This window comes from Ciona intestinalis, unplaced genomic scaffold (assembly GCF_000224145.3).
Source record: "Ciona intestinalis unplaced genomic scaffold, KH HT000157.2, whole genome shotgun sequence".
Lineage (NCBI taxonomy): Eukaryota > Metazoa > Chordata > Ascidiacea > Phlebobranchia > Cionidae > Ciona > Ciona intestinalis.
Window position 1 is genome coordinate 20,894 of NW_004190479.2, and position 13,412 is coordinate 34,305.

Below are 13,412 nucleotides of genomic sequence, written 5' to 3' on the forward strand. Positions count from 1 at the left end.
TGTAAGTTTGACCATCTTTTAATACGTCACAACCGCTACTGTGACGTTTAGGATTAACGTGCTGCGTAACGCGTAATACTAAAGTTAAACCGTAACCAATGCATGCTATAAGATCGTATAAAAGGCATTCGCTTACTCCCGTTTCAACATTAATTCGACGAATTTAACCAGATTTCTAGCGAATCCACGTAAAAAATGCAAATACTTTTTAATAGCTATTATGACGAAAACAATAAACGTGTAAATTGTAACTATGTTGAAAAATATCGATGTATTATTGAATTGCTGTTGTGTCGCATATATTTGGCATGTCATTCCTTACTTCACTACGTAGAAATAAACGCATAGGCCGTGGCTTTCTCCTAATGCGAGCAGATCGTGCTCACAAAGCATTCTCTCGTTTTCTGAAAAGAAACAGGCTAGAACGTGCTCCATGCGAACGCGTGCTCATAAGCGTTCTCTCGTTTCTAAAAAAGAAACAAGCGAGAGCGTAAAGAGTGCTTCATGCGAACGCTTGCTCATAAAGCGTTCTCTCATTTTTATAAAAGAAACAGACTAGAGCGCGCTCTCTGCAAACGCGTGCTCTGATTTACGTTTACTGATAATATTAGTGATTTTTACGCTGTACTTGGAAAAAAATACAAGCATTGCCTAACGAAAACCGGGGTGGCCATACGTATTTCGCCACCCCACGTTCTGCTTCCGGGGTGGCGCCGCCACCCCGGCACCCCGGGTTTTGACGCCTATGCTGATGGTATGTCAGTATATTAATACGATGTGTGTATAAATTTTTGCTGAGAGGCAAATTCTTGAGCCGCTATTCTGGCAATTTATTTTGGTTATGAGATGTTGTCCTATGTAGGTTGTCTTCATCATGGTGAACATTACAAAGTATTGAATTAGCAATATATGATTTTGAAAGAAATAACTTTCCCACAAGTCATTAACATAACTCCTCCTAACCTATAGTTGAAGTTGTTTTATTATAAATACTGTTAAGACATTGATAAGTGAAATCTACTTTAATATACTGATGTTTTCACTTTGCAGACACGTTAAGGATATTATATTCGTCACTGCAGCTTGCCAGGTGTTGAGCGCTGTATCGTTGTACGGGTGGCTGTTGTGGCTTATGGTGAGTTGTGTAGTATTGTACGCGACATTGTCTTTACGTGGTTGCAGATGTTACGGTACAATGATAACCTTACTGTGTGAGAATGTTGTGAGAAAAGGTAAAGTTAATTCAAAAACTTGTCAAAGTGTGCAGATCTATATTAGTGTTGCATACGTTGTAACTCTAAGCAGGCACCAGGTGTATGGAACAGAACATCCGTGTTATAATAACTGTCAATACCCCGCCATGCTAGGATAAATAAGTTACATACGTGGTAACTCGTAAGCGGGCAAAAAGTGCATGAAACAGATTAACAGAATACCCGTGTTATGTGGTAAGTCGTAAGTGGGCTTGAGGTGTATGAAACAATACGACTGTTGCCCTGCCATGCAAGAAACAAGCTACATTCAATCACCCAATCATGTATTTCCTCCGTCCAACCCAGATACCGGGGATGGCGATCTACAAACTGTGGGTGAACATTATTGCACCCTGGATATTCGAAGCCCCGCCGGAGATAAGCGAAAAACAACAGAAGAAAATGGAAAGAAAGCGAAGGCAATGACACTTATGAGAGTTTATTTAATTATTGTTGGTACCTTGATTTGAATTGAGCTTTGTTTTAGTGAAGACAATCGCAGTTTTATGTGTGGACGTGCAATAGAACAATTGCAGTTAAATATGGTTTGTTTTATTTGGGTGGTGAGCGACTTATCCATGGTTGCCACTTCCATGCCAACAGTCGAGTTGCTGAAGCTATTGCAGTGTGTGGATAAGCAGGCATGACTTAGTAGCAATCAACTCTTATTACAAAACAATCACCACAAATTAAAGACATCACAAACAAATCATTGTGACATATTTATTAAATGTCGCATAGCAAATACAATACCTTGATCCAACCCCAAGCAAATAAGCGCATGAAATATAATGGCAAGCCGTGTCACTTATACAAACGAACCTACATAAGGTTAAGGGTAACTTTATGCACTTGGTTTAGGCAACTAACACGGGTATGCATGGTATATATGCTTGCCACGAAAGCCAGGATACCATGTATGTGAACCAAGGTCCACATGGTAACAGCCTACTGTGCCCAGACTTTTAAATGTTCGACAACAAGCATGTATGACATTTAGTCTGAAATTACTTGAGTGATTTGGGAAATTTTAACATTTAAGTAAAATCCGATTTTTAATCCCACCCAGGTATAAAATAGACACAGGCTGTATGAACGTATGTTGAATATAAACAAATAGGAAGAAAATAAGTGAAATCTACAAATATAAAATCTTAGATTATTTAACAATAATTGATAATATTACATATCCTATACACATATATTTCTGTAATGCTGATTTTTTTGTAAGTTTTTATAAAGTACGCACATATATGTTTGTATGCTTGTCGTCTTAGTTACAAAGTTAACAAAATATAAAATTAAGACAGCGAGTAACATAAATTACAGTGTTCACCATTTAAACCAGTGGTTCCCGACCTATGACAGGTGGACACCTGCGGTTCATCAAAATCTAGGTGGTGAGGTTTTTAATCAAACTAATGAACACTTAACTGGATAAAAGTAATTATTTTTTGACCTGCACTGTAGTTTTCTGTCCTACAAAATGTCAAGAACCACTGGTTTATATATTTATACATAAACCTTCTTATACCAGGGGTTCCCAAACTTTTTGACCACAGTTAAAATAAAAACATACATAGTCTAAAGTTTTGACTGTGTAGTTTGGAAACCGCCGTTATATATATATATATGATACATAAAACTGAACACATAAAACTAACTAAACTTTGGGTAAAATTTATAAAATAAAAATATCTTTGTATTCAAAACAGTTAGTATAAAACAAATTAAAAACCCTGCATGTTTTTAAACCAGGTTTTTAACACGGGATCGAAACAGATAGTTTTGGTTGGTTTTGTTGTCTTTGTGATCAATAATATTAAAACCTGGTTCCCAAGAATATTTTATCTGGTGACAAAATATTGGGATCAAACTTTATAAATAAATTGGGGGTTGTTACTTTTTCCCAGGTTTAGATTTCGCGGCTCCGGCTCGTGGCGGGGTCACAGGACGACCTGACACCATGCCACCGTATGGATACTTCTTCTTGTCAGATGGTTTCAATATCTTGGAAAATAATATAGATATTAAGAATAAATTTATGTTGGGGTAATGGGCCAACTGTGGCTGAAACTAAAATGACATAATTTTTTATTAATTTTGAATACAGTAACGAAGAGGAGAAAAAACGTTTTTACAAAATTTGTATATAAAATGTTGGGGTGATAGGCCAACTCTTGCATAAATACCAGGTCCTGGAACGCCTCACTGTAGGACCTCATCCATATAGAATAGAATGTGCATATACAATGTTGGGGTTATGGGCCAACTCTGGCCTATATCCCAGGTCCCATGGCATGCCTCATTGTAGAACCTCACCCATATAGAATAGAATGTACAAATACAATGTTGTACAAGCTGCATGGCCAGCTGTAGGACCATACACACAATATAACGAACATAACATCAATCTTCCACCCACCTGGAACGAACACATCAAGGTTTCATCCACGCTCATCATGGCCCCTGCGTTGTCGAACTCCCCGCAATAATTGGGGGCCGAGAACAAAGTGACGAGTTGACGTTTCGCGAAGAATTCGTATCCGTCCTCAACTACCTGTGTATAAGATTTTTGTGTGAGGGAGGGGAATTGAAATATAGACATAATACAAAAGGTGGTTGAAGTGAAATGATATTGTTTGATTGACAGGTACAAGTTTGTTTGACAGGTACAAATTTGATTGACAGGCACAAGTTTGACTGACAGGCACAAGTTTGTTTGACAGGTACAAATTTGATTGACAGACACAAGTTTGTTTGACAGGCACAAGTTTGACTGACAGGTACAAGTTTGATTAACAGGCACAAGTTTGATTGACAGGCACAAGTTTGATTGACATGTACAAGTTTGATTGACAGGCACAAGTTTGATTGACAGTTACCTGATGAGCCCTACATATGAGGTCAAGGTCATGTTTGTGAAGAAACTTTGCAACAACTTCGGGTCCGAATGTAAAACTCACCCCCCTGTCGTTCTCACCCCAACCTGTGGGATAGAACATAATGTTGGTATTTAAGCTATTTAAATACAGTCGCGAAGATCAAATTAATTAAAACAACAAAGAGAAGGGAATTAGCTACAAAAGAGTCAATAAAACACTCAATGAGTAAAATTACTTAGAAAAAGTCAAAAGTGTTAAATAACGCGAGGCTGCCAAACCTAAAACAAACAATAAACTGAAGAGAGTTGTAGATTAGTTAAACTAAACTAATAATTGGAATAAAATTTGTAAACCCACAAAAACAGTATAAGCCAACTCATAGAGTTTCATTTAATTAAAACAAATAAAGAGTGTTGAAAGTAAGTAAACCTAAACCCCCGTTCCATACAAACCTGATACTTCCTTGTCAGGATCTGACCACAAGAGGTCACACAAGAGGCCTTGGTCGGGAACATCCGTGGGACGCATTATACGACGGATTTGTTCCATTGATTGAAGGTCAGGGGATAACCCTAGAGTGGAAACATTATTAGGTGTATAGATAATAGATATTATACTAATATATATATAAGCTTTTTTAAACTTATTTTAATGTGGGTTTTTTTTTAATATAATATATGTTGATAACCCACCCAGCCCCTATAGATGCCAAACTTTTTTTAAATGCAGAGATAGTTGAACATAATGCTGTGAAATAAACCTAACTTATGGATTAGCACGCCATGGAACTTGGGCTCACAGTTATCACATTGCAAATATGTCTTCTTCCACCAAGTCAGGCTTGTTTGAAAATGTTTATACAAGAAATCAACAACAACATTTCCTCCTTAATAATGCTAAACTTATTTCCACCAAGAAACATTTTCGTTGTATATTATACAGTGTTTTCTAACTTTGTGTTTTTAGTGTAAAACTATTGTTGCCGCCCCAACACATTAATGGTTAAGCACGTATGATAACAACCCTGCTAATGTTAAAGTAATATTCACACAATATTTGAACAAACATTTCTATTTTAAGCAAACACGATACATTATACAAGTATCGGGTGTTCATTGTGACATAACAATAGGAAACCCATCACAGAATACGACATTTATGATGTCACAGACATCTGTGTCGGTAACAATTACATTACAACACAATTGAAAGTAACAAAATGAATTATTTAACCAAATAATGTAAAATAATTTTATGTAAAAATAGAAAAAGTAATTTCGTTTTAACCATCTGAGTAAAGGTTAAAATGTTTTAAAACTTTGTTTCTGAAAAAAACTTTTAGAAAAATCAAGTATGGCATAAATTGACCCTTACCCCAACTGACCCAAACCAACCCTAACCTGATGAGTCCCAACCCCTTTGCGGCCACACCACACTGACCACCATTTCAAATCACAAAGTAGGCGGTAACTTATGAGACGAACAAGTCATAACAAGCTATTACTAAACAACAACACAGGTATTCCAAAATTGACACTTCTTGGGAAGATGATACTTGCTAACAATAACCACCCCAATCTCCCCCCACACCAACCAACTAAACACCCAACCCCTAACCAACCCATCCACCTACAAACCCCAACCCCCTATCCCACACTTAACCCACCCCCCTAACCCTATCCCTACCCAACCCCCCAACCCACACTTAACCCACCCCCCTAACCCCATCCCTACCCAACCCCCCAACCCACCTCCATGACAGCAGAATATCTTCTCATCAATTATTGCAGCCAGTGGAAGACAGTTGAAACAATCGGTGAATGTTTTCCACAACTTGATGTTGTACCTTCGTTTACCTACGTGATATTTCTTAAAATAACTAATCAATCTTCTAAGGGTGGTGTAAAAAAAGAAAAACTGAAAAAGATTTATACCTAACACCCAGAAAAACACAATTTAAATCCACTCTGATATGGCATACCAGAAAAATATAAAATGCTGCATATTTTAGGCGATAATAATTGGCAGTTTGTAGTGAAAAAGAACTTTGTGTGTGCTCTAATATTTTGCATTGGTCATCTAAAAAAGAGTTTTGCAATTCATATAAACTTTGCTGTGAGGCACACCAGGGAACTTAGGATGTAGGCCAGAGTTGGCCCAATAGGCTGCCCCAAACAAGAAATAAAACAGCTTTGGTTAGGCAAAAATTTTAATTTTTTTTATATAAATATATCTATATTTTACATTAACATAGATATCTTACATTCATCATAGAAACCATATATTCTGTTGATGCTCGCACATTCATGGTTGCCTCGTAAAAGGAAGAAATTCTCCGGATATTTTATTTTGTAAGCGAGCAACAGAGCTATTGTTTCCAAGGATTGTTTTCCACGATCGACATAATCTCCGAGGAAAAGATAATTCGACTCCGGTGGAAAACCTCCGTATTCAAACAACCTCAACAAATCATAATATTGCCCGTGGACGTCACCTGTGGATATTGAAGGTGTAGGCTTAAGAAGAAGTGATTAAAATAACATTGATTTTGTATTTGTGTATTAAACCTCAGTGGTAAGCAATTATTAATTAAAGGGATGTAATGTGATCATGAAACAAAATGTTGTTGTGTGGTTCGGTTAAAAAGTACCGGATCTTTAAAAGTTTTTTTTTATTGAGATTTTGAACTAGTAAACTTGGTTCCTTTTGCAGACGAAGTACTTTGGCTGAAAACAAAAGGACACTTGAGTTTTAAGCTCACTCTAGTGCTCAACTCATGCGTTTATTGGAGGGCAAAAGCAAACCTCTGCTCATGGCCTTGTTGGTTTGAGAGGTCGATTGCTGCAAAGTTATAAATAAAATAACAGATGTAAATATGATAAAACAAATGTAGGTTATTTTACTAAAGGAGCAGGGGGGCCACGGGTGTTAAGTGTCTCCGAAAGAGGCCACGAACCATGAAAGAAACAATAGTAACTTGGCAGAGACTTGTAACTTTAGAGACACCAACAAGGATATTTATTTCAACACAACAACAACAAATAATTTGGGATTTGTCGTTTCTGTTCACATTGCACAATTAAACCACAAATGGAAATATCATTTCTTACCACATATTTTTAGGGGAGCTTCTAATTCAAGTAGAATAGGTTGACTTAGAAATATCTCCCTTGACTTTAAACAAAGACCACGAATGTCGTTCTCCGAAAGTTGGACGTTTTTCCCCGGCCGAGAACCTCGCACTAAAACACAACATGTTTAAACATTTAGTTTGAAGTTTGTAAAATGGTTGTTATATTTGGATAACAGACTGATGATGTCATATATGCTGAAATATATATTTGGGTACACCATTAGTTGGACTCAATTATGATATATCTCTCATGTTAGACTATTTATTAGACTGGATTTTTGACTGTTATTAATCCTGACTGGTATTTGGTTATGAATATCGTCCAACTTGATGAGCATTAGGTCAGGACCATGGAACATCACAGTTTCTTTGTACAACATGTTATCCTATATCAGAAATACAATTTAAGCGGGCTGAATTTTTTAGACCAGATCTTTCAAAACTATAAGTTAATTCAGATAAAAACATTTATTTTAATCTAGGTTTAAGTGTCTCGTAACTCTTGTAACAGAATTTTACTTAACAACAACTTACCCTCTAACAACATGGCAATAATTTTATCAACATTTAATTTGTCTGGATCGGACATTTTACACCAAGCACACAACACTGGGAACCAAGACACACCTACTTCTGTAAGGAGTGAAATATATATTTATATATCGTGTGTATTGTTGAACTATTGGCGGATATCTAAAATGATTTGTGTTTACAACAACATTTTAGGGTGCATATGATATAAAAACGAATAACTAAACTGAAATATGTATAATCTCAAAACCCTTTTGGCGACCAGACAGCATACATACCAATATAATCAGTATCTGCTACCAATTTAATAAACAAACTAAAACTCCTTTAACCGATTGTTGTCATTTCGTTGTCACGGATTTCTCTAGTTACATTACAATAGCTTTCGCGACCCGCCAAAATAACCCTCTGTGACATCATAACAAACATCACAACCATCTGCGACGAGACTATAGTTATTACGTCATACGCATCGATTCACGCGCACCAAACGTCCTGTTGACGCAAAATCAACAAAATTTCGTTGTAAACACCTCGCGATTACGTAGGGCGTCAAATAAACATTTGACAAGTGTTTTACTTAGTAAGCGTCGACCACAAAATAATCACCCACAAAGTTACTTATACCAAAGAGATTAAAACCAATTGGTTTTAATCTCTTTGCTTATACGTGGTAACTGGTAATAAATTAATATATGTGGTAACTGGCAAATTCATTCATCCACTGAGGATGTTGGCAGTCGTAGACGAATTTAAATGTGTATAAGGTTGATACAGTTCTGGTTTTAACGTTCACGCAAATCCAAACCTAATAATACCGCGATGCTTGTATTGCTGGCGCGTATTTGTCGGGATAAGACAGTTAACGTGAATAGCTCCAACCCAGTGGTCACTGTTAGCTTGTCTAAATTACAAAAACACTATTACTCACGAAGTTACATACGTGGTAACTTATTCATTATCATATAGCAACATCAAGCTTCGAACCTGTTACCCTTGAGTCAATCCTAGTTTATAACCACGTTTCTGTAATCAATGCGCAACTTTTCAGATAAAGGAGCAAACTAATAGCCATACGACCTATTAAAAACTAGTCATAACGCAAAAGCATATGTTTTCTTTGCTTTGATTAAATTTATTACCCTTGTCCCTTTTAACTTTAAAATTTATAATTTCACGGTCCATCGAACATCACGTGACATGTTCGTTCACCGGGAACGATTTAAAAATTCAGTTTGTTTTGATTTTGTGCTTGTTGTTGAATGAATGTCGCTTTTTAAACCTTGCATGGCGGGGCAACGACAGTCGTTATAACACAGGTGTTCTGTTTTATACACCTCGTGTTACCATGAATGTAACTTTGTGGGTGATTGTTTTAATAGCTGTTAATTTGTGCTCCTAAATTTTTCGTTTATTCTAGGTTTTTTAAATTCCATTCAAATATCTTACGTCACGAAACATGTCTGACAGTGAGGGCGATTGTAACTCGCCGATACCATCGGTAAACGAACGACTCGGCCAACTAAGGCCTTCAAGAGAGTTGTTGGAATATTACCGAAAGAAAGTCGCCGATTTTGACAACGAACATGACGAAATGGTGGCTAAATTGGATGCATACAAGGTATTTAAAACACCAACAAGAAAATTTGTGTTTTTTATGTTCTCATAATTTGATGAGATTTTTACAAATTTGATAAAGAAGCCCATTTACATCATCACAGGTTAGCTGTTGTGGGTTACATACTTGTCAGATTAAAAAACATCATACACACAAAGTGCAAACTTTTTGTACTTTACTCATACACAGGTAAACTATGAAGACCAACACAGAATGGAATGTGAACTTACGCAACGAGAACAAGAAATATCAGATCTACAGAAAGCTATCAGTGACCTGCAGGTTTACAATGGTTACTTTATTTACCTCCTTTAAGTATATCACAACAATACATATGAAGTAAAAATGGTGTTCCATGCAAATACAAAAAGAACCACCGCTAATCTGCTATGAAGACTTGCTGTTACAAGTAGCAGTTGGGCCTAAAACGCTATCTATTGGCGCTGACTTGTTTTTCTAAAAGGTTGTGTGGCAAAATAGTAAATACATAAGCTTGCTTTAAGACTTTTTGTTTGTTACATTGATCAGTTCTAAGCAACACACATGAACTAACACATGAACACCAACCAACAGGTGTGCGTCCTCCAAGAGAGAGAGCAAGTTCTTCGTCTTTACGCTGAGAACGACCGTTTAAAGATCAGGGAGGTTGGTGATCGGAAGCGAATTCAACATCTTCTTGCTCTTGCTGGACCTGCAGCTGCTGAGGTAAATTTAATAATATTAATCTGGAATCTACAAGAAAGCGGATAATCGGATATTTAGGAATCTCATAGCAGCACGTGTATAACCATTATGTATATTAACTGGTTATGTAGATTTAAATTGGACAACCTCAAAAAACAATTAGTTTGCAATGTTTTGCATAATTTTCCCACAAAAGTATTGATATAATTTAGTCAAAACCGATTCCTATACTTAATGTAAAATGAGCATATTCTTATACAATTTATAGATTAGTTTCTACTTTATTCAAATTTCTTCCTAGGTTTCATATTTCCATAAAGACCCCCCCTCAAAAATTGTGATTCCACAAAAACTTCCGAAATCTCAACTTCCTAATGAAGATCAAAGTTCACATAAAAAGGTTTGTGTTAGTGATGTAGTAGTACATCCCAGGACCACGGTGACCCGGTATGTTTCATATAAACTGCTTCAGTGTGGTCTAGACGAGAGCGCTCTTGGTGTTGGGGTAAATGGCAATACGCTCCTACTTTTGCTGTCATAAAATATAACATCTGAAAATTATCAAACTTTCACCGAAATATTTTTTACAGAAACCATTGTCAGAAATCCAGAACAAACCTGGAAAATCCCCCAAACCCACTGTGACATCATCAACGGACAATCAATCTTTAGCTCTCCAAGTGGAAGCTTTACAAGCGCAACTTGAAGAACAAACAAAACTTGCGAGAGACCAGGTTCGTGTGTGTCAGAATGTAGAAGGCAAACTTATTTAAATACAGGGGAGGAAGGGATAGTTAGACATGTTCTTATGGATGAATTTGGTTCCATTGTTTACTAATTAATGCCATGCAGAAGTGCCATGGTAGGCCCATCCGAGGTTTGGCTCCCATAGATGTGTGACATTTATGTTATTAAGGGAGTAAAAAAAAAATTCAAAGAATTATAAAATCGTATCCTCGCGAATCCAATAGACCGTTGTTAATTGTTAAAAACACGATCTGGATATTTGGATAATATGTGTTAAAGGTGTCCCATCTTACCCCTCAGTACTCTATAATAATAACAGTCGTTAGTCGTTACTTAACCCATCAGGTATCAGCGTTGTTGGAGGAGAGGAGGATCATGCAGGAGGAGAGCGACCTCGCACGGGAGAGAGATCGGGATCGATACGAACGTTATGCTAAGAGGCTTCGTGAAGCTCAGGTAATTTGATGTTTGGATGTTGGACCTTAACCATATACAATAGAATGTGCATATATAATGTTGGGGTAATGTGAGCTGTCTAAATATCAGTTCCCATAGCATGCCTTGCTACCTCACCCATATAATCATGGATTAAACTTGTTCATAAATAAAGTATCTGTTGTCCTGTGGCAATATTAAAGGATTGATATCACAATCACAAAGAAGTTTAAAATATGTATAATATATTTATTTGTGCACCATTAGTTTATCTTTAAATGAGTATAATCATTATCTTTATAAAGAACCTGCTCCACGAGAGCACACAAGATGTTCTTACATTGAAGAGATCACACAGGGGGGAAGAGAAGGAATGGATGGCAGAGAAAGATAAGTTGCTTCAAGGTGGGCGGTGTGTTAAAACTACCAGATTACTGAGTGTATATAAACTGCCTCAGTGGGGTCTAGATGGTAACACCTTGGGTGTTAAACTCTGTTCTAAATCGTTGGGTGTTTTGGCAATATACCTAAAACCAAGTCTCAGGTCCCAGCCGTATATAACTTCACTTATATTCCCCAGAGATGGACCTTCTACGTGACCAGCTTGACGCTGTGAACCTCAGCAACCACGGTGGAAAGCCGACCTCAGCTGCAACGTTGGCGAACGTTTGTGCGAGCGAGTTCGAGGCTCGTGCTCAACTTGAAGCGGAAGTGACAGCTTTGGAGCAACAACTTGACCAGGCAGGGAAGTTGGCGGACATGTATCGTGAACAATGCATTCAAACGGAAGATGAATTGTCAAGGATGAGAGAAGAAGCAGAAGTGCATAGGTGGGGGTGTAATTGTGCCTGTTGTAACTTGTTTTTCCGGGGAAACGACAGTCGTTATAACACAGGTGTTCTGTTTCATACACCTCGTGCTCGCTTAAGAGTTACCACGTATGTAACTTAATTATCCTCGTATGGGGGGAGGGGGCAATGGCAGTCGTTATAATACAGATGTTCTCTTTTATACACCTCGTGCAAAATATTTGTTTAGTTGTGACCTTGTTTGTATATTACCCCGCTGACATGTTGTTGCATGCAGGGACATCTTCAAGGAGCGCTCGGACAAGATTGCGAAGCGGTTAAAGTTAATGACGATTCGTTACGCTGCATTGGAGAAACGACGAAGTTCCGAAGTTGAAGGTTTCAAAACAGATGTCAAGAATCTGAGGAAAAGATTGAAAGAAGTGGAGAAGCAACTTTATAAAGTGGGTGGGGTTGTTTATTGTATGGTAATGCATGCATATGAGTTTCCATATGTAAGTTTGTGGGTGGTATAAGCTGTTGCTGGCCGACATGTTTTTAGTCTTAATTGAGCTTTTTTGGCAATTTACTTTCTGCATATACAGGTATTTTGATCACCAATACCAGTGGCCTTAACCTGGATAATTTTAACTTTCTTTTAAAACTTCCAGGTCACGGTTGGAGATGCTGTGTCCGACGCACACGTGTTGCAAACCGTACACGCCACTGCAGGGCGATCTAGAGCTATACAGAACGAACTTAAAACACTTAAGGGTAAAATCTACTTGTTGGAAGGGGATTTAAGGGGAATATATTAAGCCTTATAATGGGGTTGGAACTATTACTGCTATTCAACATGAACTTTCTGTTAACTGTGGGTTGAGACTTAGTAATAATATGATCATTTTTAATAGAACAGAGTAATGGTAGAATGTAAATTTGGTGGTCAAAGTACTTTTGCTTGAATTTATTTAAACAAAGTTTTCTTGTTATGAATATGACACCAACTGTGGCTTACGAGAGTTATTTTTTCATAAATATAAGAAAGTGGTGATTAGGCATGTATGTGGTATCATGCTCTGGCTGCACAACTTAATGCTTCAGCTTCTGCTGTGTACGGCTTCCTTTATATAAACAGTTGATTTATTGATAAACCAGTAATAACCACTATGTTTCACTAATATTACTGTGTGTATGTTTACGTTGTAATGTTGGAAACATTTCTTCTCGGACATAAAACTTTTTATGCGACATTTTATATTTGGTGAAGATTTCAAGTCATTTGTTCAAAATAATCTTCAATGAAATAAATGTTCTCTCGTGTTTGTTGATTGTGTG

The 13,412-nt window shown here is 37.1% G+C and overlaps 3 protein-coding genes across 3 annotated transcripts in view; 2 read left to right on the plus strand and 1 right to left on the minus strand.

Moving 5' to 3' along the window:
* LOC100176267 (transmembrane protein 208-like) overlaps window positions 1-1,794 on the plus strand; it is a 3,265-nt gene extending 1,471 nt beyond the window's left edge. The window contains exons 5-6 of the mRNA XM_009863517.3: window positions 1,051-1,135; window positions 1,560-1,794. Of these exons, the coding sequence (XP_009861819.1) occupies window positions 1,051-1,135; window positions 1,560-1,679 (205 nt within the window). The 3' untranslated portion in view covers window positions 1,680-1,794. The remainder of the gene's footprint in view (window positions 1-1,050; window positions 1,136-1,559) is intronic.
* A 153-nt stretch (window positions 1,795-1,947) lies between these two features.
* Window positions 1,948-7,935, minus strand: LOC100178587 (serine/threonine-protein phosphatase alpha-2 isoform). The gene is made up of 8 exons (XM_026839130.1): window positions 7,806-7,935; window positions 7,249-7,380; window positions 6,402-6,632; window positions 5,890-5,994; window positions 4,591-4,710; window positions 4,139-4,242; window positions 3,679-3,813; window positions 1,948-3,263 (listed from the first exon to the last, which is right to left on the minus strand). Exons 1-8 carry the CDS (start codon window positions 7,858-7,860, stop codon window positions 3,153-3,155), a joined length of 993 nt encoding a protein of 330 aa, XP_026694931.1. The 5' UTR covers window positions 7,861-7,935; the 3' UTR covers window positions 1,948-3,152.
* Window positions 7,936-9,225: 1,290 nt separating this feature from the next.
* Window positions 9,226-13,399, plus strand: LOC100180952 (coiled-coil domain-containing protein 77). Its single transcript, XM_002130827.3, has 10 exons — window positions 9,226-9,423; window positions 9,610-9,702; window positions 9,994-10,125; window positions 10,406-10,504; window positions 10,695-10,838; window positions 11,197-11,307; window positions 11,592-11,691; window positions 11,867-12,116; window positions 12,373-12,538; window positions 12,746-13,399. Exons 1-10 carry the CDS (start codon window positions 9,262-9,264, stop codon window positions 12,890-12,892), a joined length of 1,404 nt encoding a protein of 467 aa, XP_002130863.1. The 5' UTR covers window positions 9,226-9,261; the 3' UTR covers window positions 12,893-13,399.
* Window positions 13,400-13,412: the final 13 nt, after the last annotated feature.